General features: G+C 36.0%; 1 protein-coding gene across 2 annotated transcripts; it reads left to right on the plus strand.

Annotated features, from left to right (window-relative positions):
• Positions 1-161: 161 nt before the first annotated feature.
• On the plus strand, positions 162-27,883 carry ASB5 (ankyrin repeat and SOCS box containing 5). 2 transcript variants are annotated; one of them, XM_062493602.1, is made up of 7 exons: positions 162-357; positions 21,253-21,332; positions 22,333-22,440; positions 23,801-23,951; positions 24,084-24,218; positions 26,194-26,385; positions 27,739-27,883. In XM_062493602.1, the coding sequence occupies exons 1-7, from the start codon at positions 162-164 to the stop codon at positions 27,864-27,866; spliced, it is 990 nt and encodes a 329-aa protein (XP_062349586.1). In that variant the 3' UTR covers positions 27,867-27,883. The 2 variants fall into 2 exon arrangements, with proteins under 2 accessions (XP_062349586.1, XP_062349587.1); XM_062493603.1 differs by lacking the exon at positions 162-357 and adding an exon at positions 17,761-18,001.
• Positions 27,884-27,952: the final 69 nt, after the last annotated feature.

Consider the following 27,952-nt stretch of genomic DNA (forward strand, 5'->3'; position numbering starts at 1 on the left):
GTATAAATAATCGTCATATTTTGAGCAGCAGGCATCATGACCAGCTGATATTTTCTTTCCTCAGGACCAGTTGTTCCCAAGAGTGCATGGCTAGAGCCATATGATCTTATCAACACATTTGAGAGCCTGACCCAAACACTGACAGAGATTTTGCTGCAGCAATGACTGTCATAGAAGAAAGTCGCCCTTTTGCACAGCAGTTATCCAATGTCTACTTTACTATACTTTCACTTTTTTGTTTTAAACTTTTTGTGAAGATCAGCCTTGCTATACTTAGTCATTTCTACATTGTGAAAGGAAACCGTAAGGAAGCAGCAAGGATAGCTGCTGAATTTTATGGAGTTCCTCAAGGACAAGGTATATTTGTACATACTCTGTTATCACTACTGTTTGGGGATTTTGTTGTTGAGGTAATTACTTATCTGCTAGCCTCATTCACATTCAGTTTTTCAAGTGATATGTGTGAGTAGGGTTTTTTTTCCTGTAGTTGTTGCTGTGTTTTGTATAACAGAAATTACATGTATGAGTGTTGTTAGCTCATGTGAGCTTTTTTTTTAACTTCTTTTTTTTAATTAATTTTAAATTCAGAATAAAACTGAAATATTACAGCCAGTTTTCTGTTAGGAGGGAAGCCTATATTTAAAATGGCTGTATGCAAATAAGATTGCCGAATACTTTCCAATCTGGGAATATTTTCCCAATCGCTCCTAGTTTTACCCAGCTTACCATGCATAGTTGAAATTTTCCATGTTTTGCATATGATTATTTTACACCACTCTAATGAAACTAGTCCAGATATTTCTGACAATTATGTCTTGATTAAGGTAAAATTTTCTTACAGTATTTTTAATTCTTTGAGAAGATGTAGTCCTCATGTACTTTGAATAAGTTGTCTCTTGGCACATATCAGAAATCTTAGAGACATTTGTCAGGGCCAGCTTTTGGGCATGTGTGTGGAAAACCCTTCCAGTTTTACTGGATTGAAAGCTCTTGTGAAAATTCCTTTTTCTGTTCATGTGAGCAGAGCTCTAGCACTGTTGCCCCAAGCTCACCTGTAGTGAGGCACCATTTTCATTCAATTCTTCTTTGGCATTACAGAGCACTGTTCTAAATTGTGGCATGTTGGTAAATGACTGAGCCCTGATTTTGGTCAACTTGGGATCCCTGCTACCCCACTTGTCTTTATTGTTGTTCCTTGTATTCTGGGATGGCATCAAGCTGAGTTAGGCAATGGAACAGGAAGACTTGTCTTTCCTCTTACTGCCTTTACTGCTCATCCCTAGGTACCACAAATGTGAAGACATAGCCCAAGTTAAATGTAAAGGGAGAAACTATAGAAATGAGCCAGAAACCGTTTCAATCTCAAAAGATTTTTCAGTCCTCAATGTTGGGACTAAAGCTAGACATTTTGTGTGAGGGTGTTAAAATTTGCAATCCAGAAATAAGGGCTTAAATGCTAAAGTAGGAATTAGCTTACTTTGCAGAAGATTAACTTGAGATGGATTTATATCATGTGTTTTCTGCACGAGCTCTGAACCCCAGGGTTTTTTACATCTGAGTCTGTTAATTGACACCATTTGAACTACTGTGCATGTGTGTGTGTATGTGCAGATACATATGTGTGGGAGGGTGTGGGTATGTATGTGTATATTCACTACAATGGAATAGCACGAGCAGAGACATAAATATGTGCAGAGAATGGGGAAGGCCTGACTTGAAATCAAGATTTTTTTTTTGCCAAGAGCTGCTGGCTAACTCTAAGGCCGCTCTTTATGGGAAGACTGATATATGAGCTGGGCACAGAAGGAAAGAGACTTGGGAGAAACTGGAGAGAAAGGAATAACATGCATCAGGCTGGAGAGTAAAGTATTGTCTATATTCTATGTTCTATGTCTATAGGTTCTATGTTGCTGAACCAAGGAATCTGTAATTCAGTCATTCGTCAAAAGTCTCATCTATTATCCCTAAATAAATATATTTTTAAGCATTCTAGTAGCTGGCCAATGCAAAAGATGAAAATCTATCACTCTTGCAGGTTACTGTTTTGGTCAGGCAGCAGAGGTTTTTATTGATTTAAAGGATCAAACATATGGTAGATTTTCTAGTTTTCTGCTTGTATTATTAAAAGAAAATAGTTAATGCAACTGTTTTGTGTTAAATCATACTTTTTACAGTTCAACATCAGTGTGCCTTCATTTTTCACTGTCCAGCCTGTAGTGATTGTGCTTACAACTGAACAGTTGTAAGCACATGTTCAGCTAGTGTTACATAATCTGCTATTCATCCATTTATTGTGACTAACAGCAGCAATCCTTGCTCTTTGGGATGCAAATATTTCTCCTCAAAATTATTATTTTATCTTACCTTTTCTGTATTTTAGTTCTATGTCTGTGGAAGGAGGCATGCTAGTGTCCGAAGTCACAACTGTGTCATGGGGTTTGATATGTTGGTGTTGGTGAGACACAGCAATGCCTCAGTAGAGTTTATAAAATACATGTAACAAAATGCCATGTTAAAAGTGGTATCTACAAGATGTACAGCAAGTAACATGAAGCATGAAACAGCTTGAAACATTACTTTGTAAAATAAAATACTGTGTATCCTCCTAATTAGTGATCCATTCTGTGCTTTTGTCAAGTAGCAGAAAAAACTTTAGCAGAAAAAAGCAACACAAAGAACCACCAAAATTAATAACTAGCCTAGCATCTCTCATTAGCTAATCAAAGTTTATAGTGTTTTGATAAGTAATTCAAATTAGAGGAAATGTTTATTTTTATTTTCTAGTTTTAACCTGATTAAATCCTCTCAAAATTGTTAGCCCTAGCATTTTAGGTTTGCTTTTTATAACAGAAAATTACTTACTGCTATTATAATGGCTTGGCTAGGACAGAATGCTGTAATTCTGAAGGAAAAAGAACCTTTGCAAATAATGTGCTGCTAGGCACAGGAATTATTTAATACTTTCTAAATTGACCCCTTGAGTTAAAATAAGTCTTTCTTTTATGAAGTCTGTGCAATTGAGGGTGTTTCAGGTACAGAGGAGTAGTTTTTTGGTGTAGAGGTCAGTTCAGGAATTGAGGCCCAGGGATCATACATTTCAAGGCTGACTTGCTTTGTTTTGTCACTTTTTCTCTATTAAATATAAGGAGACAGCTTTGCCTGTGTCTTCTGCTTTGTGTGGTCTTGTTGCTGAATGTTAGTAGTGAAACAGGTCATACTTTGTTCCTTAATATTTCAGGAATATTTTCAGTTTGATAGTCAGCAATCTGCACTCCATTTACCCTCTGGATCTCAAGTGTATATGAATGGCTGGATAATGTCACAATAATTAATTAGAAATTATTAAACTGTTTGTGTGGCATTGAAATAAAGGAACTACATCAGTGTTCAGCATCAGCTAAGACCAAAAATGGACATGTAAAAGCTCTACTAATTATGTTGTATTAATTTCTTTATGGAAATAGTTGAAAGGTACCTTCAGAGGTCAATTGAATGCCTTAGGATCAAGTATACATGAATTATCTGGGAAATGTTTGGCTTACCTGTTTTTAAAATGCTTAGTAATAGTGATTTCTGTAGCATTCTTATGCAACCAATTGCAGTTTTTCTGTTCTCCTCACTAGACTGCTTCCCACTTCCCCCAAGACTGACCTCAGTCTTTATTTCTGCAAACTAAATACATGAAATATGATTGTTTTTTCCTTTGTTTATGAGAAGTAATCAATTTAACCACTATTATCATGCATTTTCCTACTTCTGCTGTTTTTTTCCTTTTCTAGGATAAAGTGAAAAGGATTTAACTTAGTCTGTCCTCCTAAGTCTTATTTTCTAGTACCTGGAGTTACTGCAGTTGCTCTCCCTTGGACTTGTGCCAGTTCATATATAGTTTACAGACATCTTTACTGATGTCTAATTTCTCATGTTAAACAGAGTGCTCCAGCTGAGACTTTATGAATGTAACCGAGGGAGCTATTAGTTGTATACAAGTAGAACACTTATGTCATGTGCCATGTATATGGCACCCTATGTAATACCTCCTGGAATGATGCTGCCCCTCAGCAGTAAAATATAATGGATAGAGTCTGTAGCCTGTAAACCACATGTTAAAACAAAGTCACTGCATTGTGCATTTGCTTTTTCCTCTCTAAGTATAGTAATTTGTACTGGACTTCTGCTAATTTCATGCTGTCTTGGCATCAGACAATTTCTCAGTTTTACTTACCTGTTTTGAATTGTTTCCCTCTGAGCAGTTGTAGCACCTACAGTTTGGCGTTATCTACTGCTTGCATAAAAATAAATACATCATTCTATACATTAAAAGCTTGAATAGCACCAAATGTAGGACAGAATTCGGCAGTCTTTTACATTTGCTTAAAGTGAATTGAAAACCTGTGTCCTAATAAGCTATTGGAGTTGATTTTTTTTTTCAGTGAAGTCAGTGGTATTAGTACCATAAAAAATTAGATTAAAAAAGATCCATTCTATTATAAAGGTGCTGTTTGGTGTATTATTTTTAACTTTGGCACTGTTTTTTTAAGCACTTACTCATATATGCTGGCCCCATTGATTTGAAAGGGACTGACTAGTTGTTTGGAGCCAACTGCTTTGCAATCAAGGACTAGAACTGTGTTGGAAATGGGTTGTGCCTAGCATTTTTAACCTGTTGCATTGAAGTGAACATTTACATATTCATTCCATTTGAAACTTTGCAAAAGTCAACATTTTATTAATTTCTTTCTTAATGCATAAAGTTGTAGCAAGTATGTCTTTGTTCCATTTAAAAATTCTGTGCCCTGAAAACTGATACTATAAACTAACTTGAAAATTAACTTTGGGTATATTTATCTCCTTCTCAAGCTATGTGTAATGACAGTGATCTGCTCAGAAACATTTCTTCTCTCATGGTATTTCCAGATCTATGAAGAGTTAATAACTCAGCCTTTGTACAGCTGTTGCTGGATGAACACTAGAGGGTCAAAAGCAGCTTTTACATTCTTCCTACTGTACCAAATTACTGGTCTATATCATGGATGTGCTCTGTGTATAGGAGCACTGGGTTGGAGCTTCAGATGAGTTTTATAGTTTAGTTGCTTTGGGATGAGGTAGTAGCGCTATAGTATGAGGTGATTTCAAAGTTTGTGTGTCAAATCTAAAGAATTAATCAAGTATCAGATGTTTTGAGTCTGTAACTCTATAAACTCTGCCAACAAATACTGGTAAGATCTTGGTTTGTATGAAAGAACCTATATTTGTTACCACAGATAACTAGAAGGAGGCACAATTCCCACTCATAAACTTTTTTTTAAGGCAGAAGGTGTCTATTTTATCAAAAGTAAACCTGATACTCAGTAATTGTCAAAATGTATTTAGCTACAAGCAGAAAGTGATAGAGAGTAGTGTTCTTAGGAAAAAAAAATTGCAGAGATTAATGTAGCATAAACAGCAATCATCTAGTCATGTACATATACAGATACCTGGGGTCTGATAGACAAGCTAAGTAGTTCTGAGAATGTAAAATAATTTGTCTTAAATATCCTATTTTTAATGATGTCATCTCTATTCACAAAAACGGTATAAAATGCCACTTTATCCATAAGTGTATGTTAAAGTTATTTGAAAGTAGAAATTGTGTTTATAATATGCTTCTTAAAATACATACTGTTTTGCAGAACAGGAGACCTGAATATGCTCTGGTTCCTTCTAAGCTTAAAAAAATCTACTCTTGAATCACTGTAGCAAATTTTGAGCTACCCATCTTTGCTGTATCTGCCTTGGTCATGCATGGTAGGAAAGCTCAGTACACTAGTTAGGCTAAATTAAGCCATCGACAGGATTGTGGTAGCTCAGTCTACTGGAGTCTCCGTCTTCGTCCAGACTGGTAAATACTGTGAAGTTTTCTGTTTCCTTTTTTTGTTGCACACTGAGAACTACTTGGGTAGTCCCAAGAAACTGGTCCTTAAAATACAGCTTATAAAAAAGGCAATAATGCTGTATTTCACTGTCAGAGATCTACTGTTTGGAAGGCTTGTAGTGAATGATTAGAGCAAAGTTTTCATATTTATTTTATCCTAACAAGCTGGAATTGATAATGCCACTCAGCAACAGTTGTTAGGTAGGGAAGATAGGCATGAGGCATTTTCTCAACTTGCATTCCACAGAGATCACAGTTCTATTAATAAAAGCCATACAAGACCTCTCTTAGCTTCCTGGATACAATAGAGATTCATTTAGCAATGATAGGAATATTGTATGGCATACCTATTCACCATACCACTCGGTGTAAGACACCACATTTAGCATTTGTTTTTCATTTGCAGCACGTACACTAATGGTGTAAAAATGCTTAAGATAGCTTGAATATTCTTTTTTTTAAATTTAGAAGGGGGCGCTCTTTTGATGGACCTCATCACTTTCTCTTGTAGGCCAAAAGTATGACAAATGACTGCCAAAGAGGAGTCATACTTCAAAATAAAGCAAATAGGGCACTTTCTTTGAAGGAATAAAATGAGACCACATATTAGATAAATATCAGAACATTCTTTTTCGAAGAACATGCTCTACCTTAAGGAGGTTTTGCTCAAGAGTTAATATGATACAACTAAATCAGCATGGCCAGAGCTCTGATTTAGTTGCAGCAGCAAAAAGCAAGAACATCTCTTGGCAAACATGTTACTTTTAATTTAAAATTTTCATTTTTTACCTTTCTCATCTTAAAACTTCTGAGGCCACAGAAACTTTTAGTGAGTATGTATGCTGGAGCCTGTTTGCACACTTGCCTCCCTGAAATAAACTGATACAGCCTGTCATGTGTATTTGTGTGTGGTTTTTTACTCTTCTGTGTATGTCAGGATCTCCTTGAGGCCCACCAATTGCATTTTTTATTGGTTTCATTCAGGTGTGCCTCCTTGAAACGTATTTTTTTCGGAATATGGACCTTGTCACCAGCCTAGGTCCTATTTGCTTGCTTGGAGTGTACACTCTAAACTCAGATGGAAATGTCCTTCATCAATTGATTTCTGTATTTTTATGTGTGAAATGAATTGTAAGCTTATGAAATAATATAAGTACAAAATTAACATTATGAACTCTGATGTAGCTTAAAACCTGGGGTGTTAAAGGTGCACAGCAATACGACTGAAAGGCAATCCTGGAGCAATCTCTGCAAGGCTTTAAAGAGAACTGGTGTTAAAGAAAATATGCAGAAAACTGCAGTATTGGCTTCAGGCAAGCTCAGTTGTACCATCTGCACTGGTCTTTCTTGCATTGGTGGGGTATAAGGCAACAGGGGAGGATCAAAATAGCATAGCTCCCTGAAGGTGGTGTTCCTTTCTTCAGCCACTGGATGCTTATGGCCAGGGTTTTGCTCTTCACATTCCTCTCTTGTAGGGAATCTTCTCAAACATTTGCAATGCAGGCAAAGAGCGAGTGAACTTCTGCCAGTTAGATGATGATGGCTTGGGGGGAATTGCATAGCATGCCTAAGTACTGAGCTCTGCTCATGACTGCAGCAGAGCTGGCTGGTTGGCCATAAATCCTTTGTGGCATGCTGCATCTGTTGCACTACTGGATGTTACTCTCTGCCATGCCTAGAGTCTTTCTGGCAGTAGGTATGTTCTCTCTCTTTATCACTGTTCTATCACTGTAATTGATTGAAGATTCTCTCTGAGGTGCCCTTTTCCACTCCTGTGCTGACTGCTGGTTTCATGCCTGTGTCTGTCTTTCTGTCAGTATCTTAAGCTTAAGCCTGCTTGCTGACTGATTTGCTTAGGTTCCACCCCATAACTTCTGTGATTTAGTTTAGTTTACTTATTAGCAAGTACTCTATATCTTCTGCCGCCTTGTCTGCATGAAGAGTCTGATAGGTACACATTGCAAACAAGCCAAGAAATGTAATAAATGTATCATTATTCCGTGTTTGACTTCTGGGAGGCTGAGACAATGACTTTGTCATATCAGAACTTTAAATCTTTTTTCAACCTTCAGTTATGATTCCCGGCATCCAAGGACACAAGGTGTAACAACTATATAAATCTGAGGAGAAGAGGTAGAAAATTACTAGTCAGCCAGCCATGCTGTTGTTATCATCATCATCATCATCATCATCATCATCATCATCATCATCATCTTCTATTACTATTAAAATGACTACTACTGGTATGACTGTTTTATATTTCCAGCTAAGAGACAGTGATGAGATTGTATTATGAGTATGTAACAGACTTTTTCAGTGCTTATAATGGTGTAAAGAAATGTTTCATGCTTAAGTAACTAGTGACTGTTAAAACATTATTTACCTATCTGCTGGTATTTGTCAAGAGGACCAGTTGGTGACCTGGATAAGGCCTAAGCTTCTGCTGGTTGCCTGGTGATGACTTATATCACCATCATCCTGGTCATGAAGTATGGCTTGATGCAAGAATCTATTTAACAAACAAATAAAAAGTTGTTCCAGGCCTTTCCCTGTCCTGCTCCTAGAGCTTTAATCCCTGTACTTTTGTGGTGCATTTATGTTCCTTGGTATTGAGCTGGCACTGCAGAATGTAACAGTGGCCTTGCAGGATGCTGTTTTTGTCAGTAACCACAGTTCCTCAGTCCTTCCTAAAATTTGCTTAGTCTTGGTAACTCTTACAGGGAGGAATGTTCACGATTTCTTCTGGTTCATTTTTGGCAATGCCAAATGACAAGGCCACTCCTGGGGTACTGGCACTGAGCCATAGGGAGCCTGTCTGTCATTTCAACTTCATGGTTGCAGGGTGTGGATCACACATGAGCAGGAAGAGTCAGTTTCTAGTCCTGTTCCAGAATTTAGTGTGGCAGGCTCCATGCAGTCACTGTGACCCCATAATAATCCTGGTCATGAAAACAGAGTAACCTGAAAGTACAGAACAGTTTGGGAAGCAAGGAGGCTCATCAGTTTGCTGGTTTGAGATGGTTGCACACAAAATGCTGATCTGTGACATTTGAAAATGGTGCAATTTTGTGCAGTTTTCCTTAAGATAAATTACTGTTATAGGAATTTGGACTGTAATGCATTGGACTGCATCATGTGTTGAAAGATCAAGGGGGGTTTGGGTATTGTTGGTTTTATTGACACTTTTTTTCTGTGTTACCACAATTGCATCTCTATTGCCTTAAAAATAGTCTTGAAAATAGAATGAGTTCCCTGCTGAAAGGGAGGAAAAAAATTTGCTTTCTTTTCATTCCCACCTGTTAAGGACTGCTGCCCTTTTAAACTCAGAACTATGTGCAGACATGGAAATTTTGAAACTGTACTGATATTTCCTTTTACAAAAATCTGGGATAAAAAGACTTTTAAAGTTTCCTTTAATACTTCTTCCTCTGGGTTATAAGTTTGAACAGAACTAATTATTAATCCAGTGTAACTTAGTGCTTTGTATAAAGCTTGTATGCTAAATTAGGTGAGAATTCCAAACCCATCCTTACTCTCAGACTGTAGCATCTGCCACTTCCCCTGGCTGCTTTTTTGAAAGTAACTGCTTCTATGAGTGTCTGTGATCTAAATGCTAATTGCTTGTTTTCCAAGTCAGGAAGAATAATGGTCAACTGTAATTTTTATATGCTTGGACACCTACTTAAACCAGACTTCTGTTAGAGGTTTTCTGGCAGGTTTTGGAAGTGTTTCAATAACTTCTATAGAGAAAAATCTGAAGAACAGAATCTCATAATCTAAGCCTAAGTATTTTTGTGGTTTTGAATGTTAATGGTTTTATTACCTAACAAAGTTGAAGGATACTGATTTTTTTTTTTTTTTTTTTTTTTTTTTTTTTTTTTTTTTTTTTTTTGCTAATGTGGTCCAGGGTATAGACAGTTGACGTGAGAAAGATCCCATAGAAATTCCATGTCAGAGGTGCAAGTGAAGTAGCATGGTCTTCAGCCTTACTCCATGGTTTTAACAATGTTCATTTCCTCATCTAAAGTATTTTTTTAACATAATTTCAGGTGGTTTTTGATGCTCTTTTAGTTTTTCTTGGTTTTTCTGTTTGTTTGTTTGTTTTATCTTGCATTTGTGAACTTTTTAAATAAGAATTTTTAATAGTTTTTGCCTGGAGGTTGAATGGTTGGGCCTAGCAGAATTTAGTGAAGAGTTCCTTCTAGAGTTCTCAACTGGATAAGCTTTGCCTTCTTTAAAAATCTGTATTTTTTAATGCCCTCTAGAGTATTCAAAGTAACTCAATGAGTTACCCAAAGCATCTGTGGAATATCTCTGTGTAATAGAGATACTTTTCCTATAAGCCATACTTTGAAGGGGGAGGGTTTTGGGGGTGATCTAACTGCCCTGGCAGCTCACAGCTTCCTGTGCAGTTGTCTGCACGAGAGAGCAGGTGATGGATGCTGACTCCTGTGGGGCTCTGCCTCTTTGAAGCCATGGCAGCTGTCCGTGTACCTGCTGCTTTCCTTGCACCACTCACCCCTCTCAGACTGGTAAGAGGGAACAGAGACTGGAATAAGTGTGGCAAGCATTTGTATGAAGTACGTCCTGTACAAAGACACAGATTCATTCTCAGCTGACAATCTCGCCCACAGAACTCCTACCAAAAAATGTAGATTTTTTTTTCTTGCCAGACCGCTGTCAATTCCTGCTCTGAAGTCCCAGATGCTTTGCTTGATCCTTATCCTCACCATCTTGTCCTGAGAGTCCTAGAATTCCATTCCAAATGGAAATTTAAAACTGAGATGAGCCTCAGAGCCATGGCAAGTGCAAAACCCATGAGTGTTGATTTCTCACAGGAGAATAATGCTGGTATCTTCCTGCACAGGCACGTGTGTTCCTGTACAGGCACTTACATCCCTAGGATGCTCTCCTGTTAATTCCTCTTCCAGTATTTATTTACTTGGAAGAAAGCACTACAAAGTAACACATAATTCTAGTATTAGAGTTGTACAACGTCCCATTTATAATGAGCCCTTTTGTGAAAGCTGTTTCAGATTTACACGCAGAGTCTCTGGGTATGTTGAGGTGTTTGTATCAGTCTGGGAGATATTCTGACTCATTCAGCTAGATAAAACCCGAGGAAAACACTTGTCTGAAAGCAGCCTAATGTCTGTGAGATTGCTGTTTTGTTCTGTCTTGTGAGAAGAGCAGTAGCCCACCTGCTTTCTGTTCTGTGTGTAGCACCATTCCAAGTAAGACAGTTCTCATGTGCTGTAATTTCAAGGTAAAATTTGCAGCTGCTCCTTCTTCCCCTCACCCTATCTAACTATAATCTTGCCTCTGATTTTCTCCTTAAGAAAACCAAGAGGGATATTGAAAATTTCATTAAATAGCTGAGCATTATAGAATTTTAGGGATTAAGTTTTGTCAGGTACCTGAAAAGAGTAGTATTAGTGAACCTCAGTAATGTTGATTTGCTTGTTAAAAATTTACAAGTGGCTAGTTTGTGTATCTGTAGAAGAGCATAATGAGGAAATTCTACAAGGAAATGCCAGGGAGGTAAAGGTGATATTTTAACATGTTATTAGTACAGAGAAATCACTGTCTTGAACAATGATGGAATTTTATCATGGATTGTTTCTCTCTGCAGATTTCTGTTGTATAGTATCAGCCTGGTACATAGTAATGAACTGAAAATTCTAGCATTCCTTGGTTGGTTTTGTTACTATTTTTAAGAAATATTGATCTGTGCTTCTTCTGACAAGACTACAACCTTATTTTCATAACAGGATCAGACTTTCAAATTTTTTTCTTTTTTATTTTTTAGTGAAAACATTCTTTTATTCAGGACTTAGTTTCTGTTTACATTCGTAGGATGATTTGCCCCCTACTAAAAAAAAAAAAAAAAAACCAAAAACCAAAACCAACAAAACAAAATAAAAAAAGCAAACAACAAATCACAGAAAACCAGGAGTGTTTCATAGTTTCACGGATTCTCCTGAATTCTAAAATCACTCTTAACTGCACATTACATATGAGTAAAACCTGATGCAGCAATAATTGTTGTTACTATTATTAAATTAATTTCCATTCTGATAAAATAATTTGGGTTTTCTGTTTTAAGCTGCTTGGTATTCAAGCAGCAAAACATTTGAACTCTTATGCTTTAAGAATCTGTTTATTTTTTGTGTTAAATGATTAAAAAATTATCACTTTCTTTCCATTTAAATCATGTAAATAGTTAAGACTCATGCTGTAGCTAAGCTGATTCTTTCTCTGTTTTAAAAATAGAAAATGCTGGAGCAGTCCTTCCCTTCCCCCACTCTGTAGTCACTAGTCCAAGCTAGTAAATGTTACTGAATGGATTTCAGTGTTGTAGCCATTCTACAGTAAGTACAGCAAGATCCTTTGTGAAAAAGCGAAAGGAGGAAAAAAGGTAGTAGAAATCATTTGTGGATGTTCGTCAGACCAGAGCACCTGCACCAATGACAGACAGGCTTTCCTCGAGAAACAAATCATGACAACAAACACTGCTGTGCAGAGGAGCCAGAATCTCCCCAAAAGACGCCTAGAAAGTCTAGGGGAGTGTCCTGCAAAACGGAAAGCTAGCTGGGGTATTCTGACCAGCCAAGGTTAGTACAGCAGCCATTTCAGAAACCGGGTACTGAAATAGGCTGAGCTGACCCAATTTATGATGGTCTCACTGTAAAACCGATTTTTTTTTTTCCCTAGCTGTAATGTAAATGCATGCTTTTGTTAGTGGCACTTTATTGTCTTGCATGGGTTAACACAAGGGTACTGAGGCTATTTTCCATCTTTCTGCTCTCTTATCAGCTGATCTAAAATACCATTTCTTGTTTATCTGCCCTATTTGTTTTATGCAAGTGTTTGAGGCTTGGCTTTCCCTGACTTTTGCTGTCCTGTCACAAGGTAACTGGATACTGAAGGTTAATTATTTACTACGGGGAACCAGGGAATGAAAGGAGGTGGAGGAGTAAACTTTACATGTAACTTTATGTGTAAGGAGTCTATAGATAGCTGAAATAGGAGGCAACAGAAGAACACAGGTGACAGAATTACTGTCCTGTACTAAGATACTAAGGACGAATATATAATTGTAAGGCTTTGCATAGAGAAGTACTTAGGAGGTATTTAAGTTGCTGAGCACTGACATTTTCAGCAATGAGGAATAAACTCTGTTAGAAGTGTTTAGGGCTCCTATTGCCTGTGTCATATTTTCCTGTACTTTTTTTTTTTTTTGTAGTCCAAGTGTGTAAAAGGGAGCTTTGAATAATTGCAAGAGTCTTAACAGGATTTTTTTTTTTTTTAAAGAGTGATCATAATTGCATTTGGTATTGATGATATTGTAAGGTTTAGAGTGAAACAAAAAAGAAATTAAGGAACTCAAACTTGAAATTCATGATAATATGATATAAAATTAAAAACTGAAAATGTTAAAATAGTCAATGAAAGGAGTAGACAGGAGAAGTATGTTGTGCATAAAGGAACTTTGAATCTACCATATAAAATACAGCTATATGTTATTGCAATCAGTTATTAAAATACCTTTGATAAATTCCAGCATTGGCGGTTTTAGAACTAAGCAATATTCAAGATTTTAAGCACCATTTTCCTTATCTTCCAAGTAACCATTTGAATGCAGTGATACTCTATGGTTGTTTTTATTCATCGGTATTAATATGCAGAGCATCTTTTGCCCTCATATTTTTCTCTGGTTGAGCTAAGATTTCCCCACCTAAAGAAAATTTTATTTATGGTCATCTTGGCTCGTTAGGTGAGTCGTTTCAAAAGAACTTGGACAATATCCCTCAACTGAAAAGAAATTTCACAGGAGTTTATCAGTGTTAGTACTAGCCACTTCATTATATGGTTGAAGGTTAGGCTCTCTTGCTCCTCTTACAGAGAAATAGACACCATTAGTCTAGTTTTGAAATTCTCAGAATCTAAGTAAAATATGGAAGGTAAAATTTTCTGAAGAATCCATCTTAACAGGGTGTAGCTACTTAGAGCCTCTTGGTGATTGCCATACTGGGAATATACATTTATTGATACACATCCTGAAGTACTGAGAGACTTCTGTCTCTCACTTAAGCACTTAAGGCTTCTGATTGTTGGAGTTCACTTGAATAACAAGTATATATTTTATCAAGCCTGAAGGATCCTTTTTTTCCTTTGTCTCTGTTTGATCCATGGAGATATCCAAACCTGACTTGCTCTGCAGGCACCCTTACAGAGCAAAGGAAGAGAAAGTCATACTGCAGTGCAGTCTGTAATTAAATAGGCAGGTTGGAAAATGGACTGAAAGTGATCCAGAGGGTGGAATGTATCATAAGATTGGATAGAAGGGTGAAAGGATAGAGTCAAAATGGGAAAAAGCCTTCAGCCTACTGGCTTGAGGGGCCACAACTCCAAAATCCTGTGGATGTGACAAAAATCACACACTGGACCCAGCTTTGCTGAACAATTTCTTGCTGTTCATAAGGCTTGGGATTAGGCCCTGTGCTGCATTCACTCTCAGGCAGGCTGGGAAGATGCAGTGAATTCTCAGCAGAGTTTGGGAAAAATTGCTTGTACTCTGGATTAAGGCTGAGACTGTGTTTGAGGAGCAAAATTATTCTAGACTTAAATCTTCCGAGTCTGAACTTAGCTCAGAATGTCCATATGCCTTTTCTGCCACCTTCTAGTTGGGAAGGGGACTGAAAAACCCTTACTTTGTTTTAGTGACTTGTTCAAGGAAATAGTAACAACCAAGGATTATTACCAGCTGCTTCTCCTCCTCAGGTCAAATCTGATGTGGTTCTAATAGATTACTGAATTTGGAGATTTATGTGATTTTACATCATGGTATTCTAGCTAGGGCACACAGACGTTGCAAGCTACTTTAGGTTAGAAAAATATCCAGACAGTAGTTGATGCTTCAAGAAGATGGAAAAAACAACCGGTGCCTGAGCAATGGACGTGGAGCTGTGGTTGTGCTTTCGTGTGGCATGAGAAGGTGCTCCTGACATGCTCCTTTCCACATGTGCAAGGCCAAGCAGTGACTGCTGCTGCTCCTACCCTTGTCATTGCCACCATCTTCACACAGCATAATGCTGCTTCTGCTGGGAGCCGAGCAAGCTGTGCTTGGAAATGGCCTGTTGTGTCCTTCCAGGCTTCTTTATAGAGCTCAGGTGACTTGTGTTTCTGTGTGAGATGTGCAGTGCTAAAGTGTAATGCCAAACGCCCAAAATGTTACATGTGCCACACTGATTTGAACACTCAGTGCATTATACCCCAGTATATGACAGCATGGTCACATACTGTGGTCTTCCACAAAGCCCCAGCCTCCTCAGCTGTACAGCATGGATGATGTTCTTAGAATGGATTAGGTTTAGAGCCAGAAAAAAATATATTCTATGTTTTTCTGTTTGATGCAAAGGTTAGAAGGAGTGTGGTGAATGGTAGGTAGAAGGTAGAAGATGTTTTAATGTCCCTAAAAGTAAATTCCATTCTTGTCTTTGCTTTGGCACCTATGTGTTTTAATACCAGTTATCTAGTGTAAAAGCTTTTTGGCTGATCATGGTTATTATTATCTAAAGCTGAAATTTCAGAAGCTCAGAGCTCTCAACCATAATTAAACTGTGTTTTTAGTGTACACTTTATATAAAGAACTCAGCAATAAAAAATAAGCAGCTGTTAGAATGATTTTATAATTCAAGCATTAAAACTCTGTCTTTTAGTTCCTGAGTTTTAAAATAGTATGAATGGATGGTGTTCTGATATAGGTTCAGCAGGGGAGTTGAAGTATTCGTTACTGGGACAATACCATGAAAAAGGCAGTGAAAAATTAACAATGTTACAGTGAGTTTATAGTTTGGATGACATGTCTTAAAGAGATCCTGCTGGATATGGAGATAGAAAAAATTTCGAATACTAACTCATTCACTGAATGCAACACTGGGATGGTAAAAGTAAAGTGTAGTCATGTGGTGCGGGTGCATTAGAGACAGAACTGTGTGGGAAAGTAGATTTACTTTGTATGGTTTTTAGGAATAGGAAATTGTTAGCATTTACACTTGGAATGAAGACCCCAAATTGTGAAAGTCTACGTTATGATAAACATTGGAAAATATACTGGTTTGAACCATTCAAAGTTTTAATTGTTTGTATGCATATATATATATATATATATATATATATATATACGCTCACATATATGTAGACATATATATACACATATACACACACACATATATATATACATTTAGTTATATAGGTAGAGAATTTTCAGATTATTTGAAATATTGAAATGGCGTCTGTAAATGCCACTTGAATTACATCTTCTCTTTCAGACATTTTTAATACTCTCTAGCCTAAATTCTGATTCTCTTGGAGTTCTTCAGTGTCAACTATTTAAACTTAATTTATTAAAAAAAAAAAAAAAAAGTGGCTTCTGTTTTTCTGGTCATATCTAATCGTGGTAGTTAAGCATCATAGGTATATTTCTTAAAGTTTAAATCCTTCATTGGAGATTTTTTCAATAGTTTTCAACATCAAATATCAATTAAGTAGTTTACATGCTTCTTTATCCTACAAGGGATTTAGACAAATGAATAATCTTGTAGTGCCACAGTAGAGATCTGTTAGAATGTAATTAGATATACAAAATATCGGACACTTCCAACAACTGAAGTGATTCTGTTATCTTGGGATTTTGATGTTGCCAAGTTTTTCTCTTTAGTTATTGATCCTGTCTGTTGCTTCAGTTGCCAGAAGCTGAAGCACTCAGAATACATCTTAAGAAATAAAAGGTAACAGTGCTTGTCTAAATACATAGCATTTGTTGGTTTTGCAGAAATAAATATTAGCTACAACGTTTTCCAAATGCTCTGTGTTTCTCATGTGCCAGTAATGACCTGTGTCAGGCTTCTATTTTCAGTTCTTCTTTGATGATAGTGCTTCTGATGACTGGGACTAAATCTATTTAGCCATAGAGCAGTAATTTTTTAAAGTGCTGAGCTCTGGTATAAATACTCTGCCAATGAAGTCAGTGCGAAGAACTTCATTCATTGCAGTCCTCCTTTTGAAAATCTTACCTTTAATGTACTTTTTATACTGAATTGGGGGTTGTTTTGTTGGGTTTTTGGGGTTTTTTTGGAGACATCACAGATTTTTAGAAATAAATATTAAAGGAATGATATGACTGGAGGTAAAGTCTGTTGTGAAAATATTTTTACTTAGTATTTTTCTACTATGATTATAATTGCAGGAATGACTTATAGATAATTGCAGGTAGATGTAAAGGGGTGAACTCTGTAGGGCAATGTGAAGAAAAGAATGTGAATGACTTAGAAATTAATAAAAGTCAGAATTACAAGTCCCTATTTTTGGACATTTTCACCGCTGAGAATAGCTGTCAATGCCCCAGTTCAACAACCAAAGAATATCTAAAATATAATTGAACGAATAGTGAACTACTAAAAGAAAATCACAGTTCAGGTACAGCTCAAACAGCGTTTGAAACATGTTCAGAATATATTTGCTTTTCTTTTCTAGATGTATTATGAGCAAGTAGTAAAATATCATAGGGACATTTGGCAGTGTTTCCCTTAAAATCTTTGTACTGACACCAATTTTTGAGGATACAAAGCTGTATATCTTTGCATGAGGTTAAAAAAGGAGTCTCTCCTGCAGTTTATTCATGTCAAGGTTCTCTTGATTTCACTGTGAATTTCTCCTGTGTTGAAATTCCAGTTAATTTGTCTTGGAAAACCAATGTACAGATACTGGCCCTTTGAGAAGTTGTTATGTTAAAGAAAGAAATGTGAAAAACTGACAAAAAAGGGCAGCAGTCCTTTAGCATAAGAAACTGACAACTTGTACACAGTCATATATTCAAAGCTGTGTTTGCTAAAGGCTGAAAGTTCGTATTACAGGGAGCTTCTGAGCTCCAAACATAGCTGGAGTGTTTTAAGAGCAGGTCCAACTAGCAAGAGCAGGGGTTTTTTATTATTATTATTTTAATTTTTTTATTTTCCAGATTGAAAGAAATGAGTAGGATTTATAATGGCAGTTGGCTGGAAGTGCCATGGGGAGATGGAGATTTAGGTATTGTATAATTGTAATTTTTTAAAAACTTTATTATTTAATGCAGTGAATATATTTATTCTTTCTTGTTAATGCTTACAAAGCAATGATGCTTTGTGATAGTTTACCCTTCTGATAAACTATACATCAAGAACTTGGAACTAATGTGGCTTCTGTATATAATCAGAGATGCTTTGTGTTCAGCATTATCAGAGACATCATCAATAGAGAATGAATGCATTTTGAATTTTGGAATGGGCTATGTTTGCTAATACTGCTGTTACGAACAATGAATGACAGTATCCCTGTTTATGTTTGCTAGTGACTTCTAAGTGAGAGACATTGTAGTTTGTAGATTAACAGAGGGCAGTAATCTAGGCAAAGAATTCAAGAACACCTTTGATGTTTATTTATGGTAAATATTTATGTTGAATATATTCTTGTCCCTGTGCTATTTAATGATGAATTACTGTGTATATCAACAAATCAGTTGGAATGTGAATTTTCTTTTTCCAAACTTGGTTAGCACAAAATAGTTCTGCAATATTTTGCTTTTAGATTTTATTTGTAATAGAGATGATACAAATATTTTTCGTTTTATGGATTTATCAGAAACAGTTGGCTCCTAAATGTCTCTGCCTGAAGATAGGGATGTAAGGTGGGTCTAGGTGCAAATCAGAGCTTTACAACAGGATCTGGCATCATTTGAATATCAGATATCACTGCTTTCAGATCCTACCTGCATCTTTGTTTTGTTTATACATGGCTACAAAAATGTCTGAAATGTAAGTGCATTTAATGGGCATAAAAGCTTCATAACTCTTATGATTTTATAAGATGTTTTTCCATATAATCAGTGAAGCGTCTTTTTTTTTCTTTCTTTCCATTGAGTAGGATAAACTGTCACGAGAGAGACATTCTCATCTATAGAGACAGGGGGACAAAAAAACAAAAGCAACCTCTAAATACAGGTTTAAATTTAAGGAATTGTTTTCACAGCCAGCAGGAGAACTTAATGGATCTAATTAATTTAAATTAGAAGAAGTTGAGTGCTCATTGAGATACTACTGCAGAAGAAGGAAAACATTGATCAAAAGACTCATTACAGAGACTGATTACACACATACAAACCATAGTACAATAAATCTATCTGAGGTTATTGGTATGTCAGAGAATACTGATGATTTCTCAAAATTGGGTCACTTGAAGGTTTCTGAGCTCAAGTTTTTTTTAATGTGTAATACCCCTTAAAATCCCAATCAGTTTGTGTGGGGGTTTAAGTTTTCTTTTTGTTTGTGGTGAGTTTTTTTGTTTTCCTTTTGTTTGTTGGTTTTGGTTTTGTGGGGGTTTTTTGTTTTGTATTTTGTTTTGTTTTGGTTTCTTTGTTGTTTTGTTTTTGTTCTTTTATTCGGACTATTAATAAGAATTTCAAAACAACACATTAAATAAACCTGAAGTAAAAAAGTACAGGGAATAATGTGTGTGCATGTGTATGTACATGCACACACAGATGACCAGAGCATAGTACAAATAATTCTGACAGACTATTGGAAGCTGGATTTTCCCAATAGTCTATCTACTGCCATAAACGAAAGAGTTCAAGGAGCTTCACATATACAGGATATACTCTGACATAACAGAAATCTCACTGCTTTTTTAAAATCAAGTTTATAAAACCTTACTCATATTTTTAAACTTCTGTGATCAGCTTTATTTAGCCTTATGACAACCTAAATAATCAAATTTGCTTTTGTTTTGCCAAGTTTTTGATCTCAGTAGTACTCAGTAGTGCTGAGTCACAAAGTGCACTGTGTTCTCCAGGACGCAGTCGTACGTCTGTATAAGTTTTAGTCTCATTCTCTAACACCAGTAGGAAAATGGAGGTTCTGTCTGCGTTTTCCTATTGTGCAATGTTTCATATGTTTTTAACTAGGCCCTGAATTCTTTTCAGGTTGAGAAGCCTTAATCTTCTTGTCATTCTTGATGTGATTTGAGGAGGTTGTTTATAGTAAACAAAAGTGTACTTTCTCAAACAGGCTAGTGGACAGAAGGAGTCCAATAGGAAAGAGAAGGAGAGTCTATTTCTGGGGTGTAGCTATCTTAGAGCTTAGGCTGATGACTGCCAGTGATTGAGCAACAGCCTCCACATTTCAGGTTCATTCCGTTGTCAGTGGCTGGCTCTGTAGGCACACTCTGTCCATGGCAGAGTCAAACCTGCATGCATGGAAGAGTCATCCATCTGCCAATGTTACCAATTCATCATTCCAGGCTAATTCTTTACATTTCTTCTGGAATTTTGGGCAGCTTGATATAACTCGCTGATTTGTATTAGTATTTTACAGTTCTAGTGATTTTGTTCATAGAGGGATAAATACTGATAATTCATAATACATTTTGAAGATGTTTCTTCCTTGCACAGACTCTCAAAACTGATTTTTCAAAATTCCTGCCATAAATTGGTATCAGCTCTGCCTGCAGCCTTGGCTGGTTAGAAGGACCTGTCAGTGTGCTGTCTTCTAGAGGAAAGGGCAGGTCCTTCAGCAAGAGCTTCTGGATGTCTCTGGAAGCTGGCTTGGGAGTTATGGAGGATGATGTCTGTGAACGCAGGTTGTTGTTTGGTTACTATTTTTTTTCACCTTTCTTTTTTTGGGGGGTGATAAATAAATGAAAATAAAGACCAAACCTTTAAATTAAACATATCTAATTATTTTTAGGCCTAATAGTTTATGGAACAAGAATTTAGACTTTATATATTATTTCTACTATAGTATTTTTTTTTACTGTGATTGTCACTGTATTTATCTCCTCACACTTGTAGTACCTTCAAGCTAATCTCACCATACATAAAGATTCCCACATTGCTTTTCATATGCACGAGCTTCTTTGTGATTTCTTCAGGCAGCCTTATGACTGGTTTAAGTTCAAATAATGCCTATATTCCAGCTACAGAATTTTATTATGTGTATTAAAAATGAACAATGCAAAGATAGAAATGGACTATGGTAATTAATGAACTCATTAAATCAGATTACTGATATCAATATCTCAATATTTTGTTCTGTGGACCACATGATTTATTAGAGATGTTTACAGTTAATAATAGAACACTTCTTTATTGTTTAGAAACTGATCGTTTGAGTGTCTAAAGAGGAAAAATTAATTTCATAGGACATCTTACTTCATTCTGTGCATCGCTTTTTCTACTTTGATCTGTGCATTCCAAACCCTTTCTAATTAATATTGTTTATTCCATAAATGTTCTTACTGTATAGGTTCTTGGGCAGATCGCTCACCTCTGCATGAGGCAGCCAGTCAAGGACGTCTTCTTTCTCTAAAGACTTTACTGTCACAGGTGAAGGCTCTGTTTTTACAATTGCTTTCATTTTAATGTTATTTAATTTCTCAGCGTAGATTGTTAATGCAGATTTATTATGTTTGATTTTGCTTTTTTCACTTGCACTTTTCAGTGCAATACATACTTGGGAACTTTTCATATTATAAGATATAAGCTAGTATTTAAAATATTTCCTCCGGATGTTTTGACCCCCTCCCCCCACAAAAAAAACAAACAACCCCCCCAGATTGTATCTAAATTTATGTCAGTCTTCCCCTCTTGCATGGGATTAATGAAAGTTTCACTGCTTTAAGCCTTTGGGTAAATACAGCCAGTCAGTAAGATACTAGTTAACAGGAAGAATAACTGAAAGATTCTGGGTTTTGTACTGCTGTAATTTAAAAAAATAATTGCTAATATCAAAGGGAGAGACTGTAAATGCTAAATTTTGATATTAGAATATTGTCCTTTTAGCTAATTCAAAATTGAAAAATTATACTATAGAATATATTTGATGAAAGTCGGTAGATAAAATTGTTAGTTCTTAAAAATCAAACAACATCTACTGCAAAAAATTTAGAGGGCTTGGTGATTTTATCAGTCCAGTAAGTGTTTCCTTTGCTAAAATTTATAGCTTTGGATATTTCAGACCTTAATTCTCAGGATGATAGAATCACAGAAGATTTTCAATTCAGGTCTTTGTGGGATTTTAAAGATCACCAAGAGTGGAGATGCACCATCCATTCCCTTATCTGTGTTAGGGTTTCACTCCCCCAGTTAACTTGAAACTTGCCATGTTGTTACTTGGGTCCATTGCCTTTTGCCCTCTCATTGTGCATCTAAACAGTCTACATATTTTATACCTATTTCTGATTAAAAATAAATTCTCACTGAGGATTGCAAGTTGAGTTTTAAGTGTATTTAGAGTGTTGTAAACTATTCATTTGAACAGTAGTGTGAAGAAATGACTCTTAATAGGTTTTGTATGATCTTTAAATACCATTCACATCTATTTTAGGGGTACAATGTAGACACTCTAACAATTGACCAGGTAACTCCACTCCATGAAGCCTGCCTGGGAGATCATGTAGGATGTGCAAGAATCCTCCTTGAAGCAGGAGCAAATGTAAGGCTTTGGTTTTGTCTTCTTTTATATGAAGTCCAATTCTAACCTTGGCTTAACCGAGGAGGGTATATTCCTTGTTTTTAATGTAATTTGTCTCACCCTGTTGGCTGTGTTCATCTCATGTAGTTACACCATGTGAATGCTAGCAAATGAGAGTGATGGACAGCCACTGAGACAGTCATGAGTTGGAGTGAATCTTTTAGCAATATTCATTATGATATTTCTCTTCTAAAGTATGGAATGTATTCCTCTTCTTTACTGGGTTCCTCTTGCTTTGAGTGGCTTTGAGGAAACTGTGCTTTTAATCTTTAGAATGTCTGCTGTCACACTGCACATTTGTGCTCTTAAAATTCTTTGGTCCAAGTAGAAAAAGCACTGTCTCTTTTCTGTACTCATGACATAGGCTGTCTTATCTTTTATCCCAGAATGAAAATGGGACTTTACAGATCACTTTCAGTGCAATATCTGCTGATATCAGAGTTCAAGTGCATAGCTTCCCAAGTCTCTGATCTTTGTGATGGAAATATTTATTGTTCTTAAAATTCAGTTTTCAGAAGCATGTGGAATATGTCTGTGATATTATAGAAAAATGAAAAAAAGATATTTCCAAAAGCAATTGCTCCCTACTTCAGCTAGCACAAGGATTCTAAACATACAAAACTGTAAGATAAAAATTTCATTTTCCCACCTGGTATATTTTTAATATTTTTAATTGCTTTGGTGGGTGTGGGGGTTGCATGAAAGAAGATAGGCCAGAGTCCTGGAAGGAGCCTTCTCCTCATACCTGTGTTCCTTCCTTTAGTAATATTAGCCCTCAAAAAGTTGCCTACTCTGTCTCCTTACTCTCTCACACTGGAAATACTCAGTTGAAGAGTGAGGTGGCAAGGTTGGTATTAAAACAGCGAGCCTATGCTATTAACTTTGTCACCATGCTGTGAAATATCACTTGAACCTGGAGACTAAAACTAAAGAATAAAATGGCAAATAATCTTCAATTCTTGCCAGAGCTGTGGAGAGAAGATCCCTTTATCCCATCAGTAAGCAAAGTGTAAATTTTCTGTATGGGTGAATCAAGATCAGAGCAATGACTTTTGAAAATTATTTACTGCCCAGATGTCGATACTCTTTAGTATTCCAGGTGTATTTATCCAACATAGTTTAACAAGAATAACAGTCAACTAATTCCAACTGAGAAGCATGGTAAAAGGAAGCCAGTTTCACATGGGCTGGTCAGTTAACTTGTTATTTTAACTGGTACTTCTTTTTTTTAATTTTGTTTTTAAATTTTATGCAATTCCTAACTATTTAAAAATCTACCTTTCTTTCAATTCTTTTTGTAAATAGATTTTATATATTCTAGGTAAATGCTACAACAATTGATGGAGTGACACCTTTATTTAATGCCTGTTCGAGAGGCAGTGCAGCATGCGCTGAGCTCCTGTTACAGTACGGTGCCAAAGCTCAGTGGGAGTCCTGTCTGCCATCACCAACACATGAAGCAGCCAGCAGAGGTAAGAAATTACCTCCTCAATAAACACGGAGCAGTTGAGCAATGTCTCAGTAAGAGGGTTAGAAATGTGTGTGGTTTTGTCCATGAGACAGCGTACTGAAGCTGAGCAAACTGTCGTGCTTTGTACTGACAGGTCACAGTGAATGCCTGGAGGTACTGATATCCTGGGGTATAGATGTTGACCAAGATCTTCCTCATTTAGGAACACCTCTGTACGTAGCTTGTGTTTCACAGCAGATCCATTGCATTCGAAAGCTTCTTTATGCAGGTATGTAATGATTTAAATAAAAGTATTACTGGTCTGTAAGGTAAGCGTATTGCACTTGCCTTTGAAGCCAGCTGTGCTCAGACAACTGAACTGGAACCATCGCTTCCAGGGTTCTACTTCAAAGTGTGTGCTGATTCATGTTTTCTTACAGTTTACTATATCTTTTATTTTTTTTGGTGCCATAGTAAGCATAAGAGGAAAAAAGGAAGCAAGACCAATAAGAATGGATGTTCAAAATTTTCAGCACATACTGCAGCTTTATAGATATTAATTTTCTGTAGGAAAAGCAAGGGTAAAATAATGAGATTTGAGAAATTTTATATAGTAATCACTGAGATTTCAATCAAACTATTTTAGCAATGAAGTTCCACTTGCTTACATTCTTCAGCAAGTTCTGGTTGTTCTTTTCATGAGGCAGAGTGCCTGAGTTGCAGAGGGAAGAGGTGAGGTAAAAGGCATCTGATCCTAAATTTCAGATTACTTATTTAATCAATGGGTAAGAGATATTGAAGGCTTGCTCTGTTTCAGCACAAGTTCAGGGACACAACTGGCATAGCTGAAAGACAATTTACTGTGTTTCAGGTATTTACAGGCTTTTGTATCCTGGAGAACAAGGAATTGAAATGTTATAATTAAATGAATAATTCAGCCTTGCTATCATTGCACCAAAATAGTTTTTCTAGTTGATTGCATGCTATATTTAGAATTTAATCAATCAGTTAAGTGTTTCTCATTGAGTCTATCTCCTTGGATGATAAATTATCCTACGTCATGATTTTTTATGCTTAAGAACAGCAAAAGCATAATTAGCATATTTTGGGATTGAAATACTACCGTACAGAAAAATAAATAACAGAAGGGCATATTCTACATTTGTTGTTACCCTGAAGTATAAAAGGGTATGCAAATTGAGAATATAAGTTTTTACATGTTTTATCAGTTTGTGAGACTGTATTAGAACTTGAAAAGTGGATAAGCAGTGAAATAAGCAAGAGAATGGTACTGCAGAAGCATGCCCAAATTGTTACTATTAAGAACAGTGAATTATTCAGATTTCAGGTAAATTGTGACATTATAAACTTATTTTACTCAAATGGGCATTTAAAATGCAAAAAGTGTTGATTCAGGGAGTAAAGTTGGTACAAAAGGCAATTTTTGGTACCACAACATCAGTAAGAAGTTTGAAGAAGGCTGGATTTTAGTTGAACCAACAACTTGCCTGTAAGTGAATTTCTTCCATCTAGCTCATTTAGTTTAACTCTTGTATGGATGGTTTTCTTGAATATGAATGCATTATTGCAAATTAATTGAGTCCATTTTAATTTAAAACATGTTCACAATTACCTATTAATATAAAAGTCTAATAATTAGAACCCATGAATTGGGAGAATTAATTATTTGGGGTTTTTTTTCCCCTATTAGCTTTCTTGAATGTGTATATCACCTTAACTAAAATTTAAACTAATTTATAGATTAATAAATAAAGGCTGGATGGGATGGGAGTCTATCTCAAACCCTTTGCCAGCTTCAACCTGTGAAAAATTTTAAGGCATACAAGATTCTTTATTGAGTTGGTGTACTCACAAAAATATACATACAGAACTTCAGTTTAGTGATTTTTTTTTAAGACTTAAATAAGGAAAGTAGGTTTTTTATGTAGTACAGATTTTCTTAAATGTGTACAAAAAGTGCTTCTTTTGTGATTAGGCAATGGGGATGCTCATGCTACTTGACTGGTACCTGATACCTTTTTATCTGGTTGTACTTATATAATAAAACCTATGATTAAAAAACAAAACGAAACAAAATGATGTGATTTTTTATAGTTCTATGCAATAAAATTAATAAAGTGGCTAAATGCACTGAGGCATCCCAGGCCAGTGCTGGTTTTTGTTTGGTTTGTAGCCTCATCTTTCTAACTCAATGGCAAATTTAATTAATCTCTTACGTCTCTTTATGTGTGTCTACCCACCAGGTGCCAACGTGCAGAAAGGAAAGCATTTGCAAACTCCACTCCATGCTGCTGCCCAGCATTCTAGTACAGAGATTGTAAATTTACTCCTTGAATTTGGGGCAGACATAAATGCCAAAAATTCAGATTTTGAGAGGCCTGTTGATTTAGCTGCCCCAAGCAGTTTAGTGGAGGGATTGCTGCTCTTCCATGAAGGTAAGTTTTACATGTTTAAATTTGAAACTGCAACTTGTATTATCAAAAAAAAAAACAAACCCACCTAGAAAAACCCCAAACTTAGCAGTCCAAACAACCCATATTATAGAAGGTAACACTGTGCTGCATTAAATGAATATATGAGCATTCAGGTAATTTCCTTTCTAACTATAAACATACTCAGCAATATTTAGCCTCAGGCAAGAGCCCATTGACCAAGCAGTATCAGAATTTATACAAGCTGAAAAAGCATTGTTACATGTTTATTGGGTGTTTACACAAGTAGACATTAAAGCTACATTTTTATTGGTTTTTACAGACCTTGTTAAAAAGAAACAGAGTATTTAAATTTCAGGTTGAAAATATATTTCATTTCAGTCAGCTGTCATAATATTTTAAAAATATGTATTTTATGTGCATATAAAGCAAATTGTTTTGATTGTGGGAAAAGCATAAGAAGTCTAATTTTCTAAATGTTCTTTACAAAATTATAAAAACCTGAGAAACTGGAGACTAAAGAGTCTGTAGTCCCTCAAACCTCTTAAAGGTCTTTCTGCTTCAGAGAAAGAGAATATTCCAAAGGGAACTGGACTTGTTCAGACTGAACTATGTATAATGTAAAAATAAGCCACAAGAGAATGAAACTACTTCAATAACCATGGGGATCTCTTTAGATTTAACCTGTAAATAACACTGATTCACATTTTCCTCCAAAAAAACGCTCTATAGTCTGAGTGCTATTAAGAAAATTCCTCTAAAAATTGTATATTTTCACAAATTTACCAAGACTAGTAGTGTTTTTAAAAAAAATTACATGGCATGACACAGATACAGGTTTATTGTCTGGAGAAAATAGCAATGTTCATTTTGAAGGAGTGGGGGCAGAGTGATACAGACATTATAATTAAGTAGTTAGACCACTAAATATAGTCCAGGATCTCAGGGTATTTTGCCTGCTTATTCTTGTTGTAGTAATGCATTGGTAATGCAGCTGGCAGTGATGTAGCAGGTATGGAACCTGTGCTGTGAATAAAAAATTCCAAAACAAGTCTGCAATTTTTAAATTTATTGACATCAGATATTTCTGGGGAGTTGGTTTTTAATTTTAGAACACTGACCTCGTCTTGCTTTTAGTATTTCCCTAACTATTATTAATGTTTAAGCAACCCAAGTCTTCATCTTTGAGGGCAGAAAGGCAATGAAGGGAATGACAAAAAAGGTCAAATTTGCAAAATGTAAACATTTATTTATTTATTTTTTCCTTAGAAATCCCATTATTGTGCAAGGCTGTTGTAAATCAAATTGCTGGCTTTTATAGTTGTAAAGTTAAACTCATTTCTTTATTGTTTGCAGCCACACCATCTTCTCTTTGTCAGCTCTGCCGACTATGTATCCGGAATTACTTAGGAAGAGCTAGACTGCATCTTGTTCCACAACTCCAGCTGCCAACAATACTTAAGAATTTCTTACAGTACAGATAACATAGTAATTAATCGTTAGAAACTTAAATATAGCAAGTACAATTTCTTCTCTCTGTTTATTGTATGTTTTATCTAAAGAACTGCTG

Source organism: Cinclus cinclus, chromosome 5, assembly GCF_963662255.1.
Source record: "Cinclus cinclus chromosome 5, bCinCin1.1, whole genome shotgun sequence".
Classification (NCBI taxonomy): domain Eukaryota; kingdom Metazoa; phylum Chordata; class Aves; order Passeriformes; family Cinclidae; genus Cinclus; species Cinclus cinclus.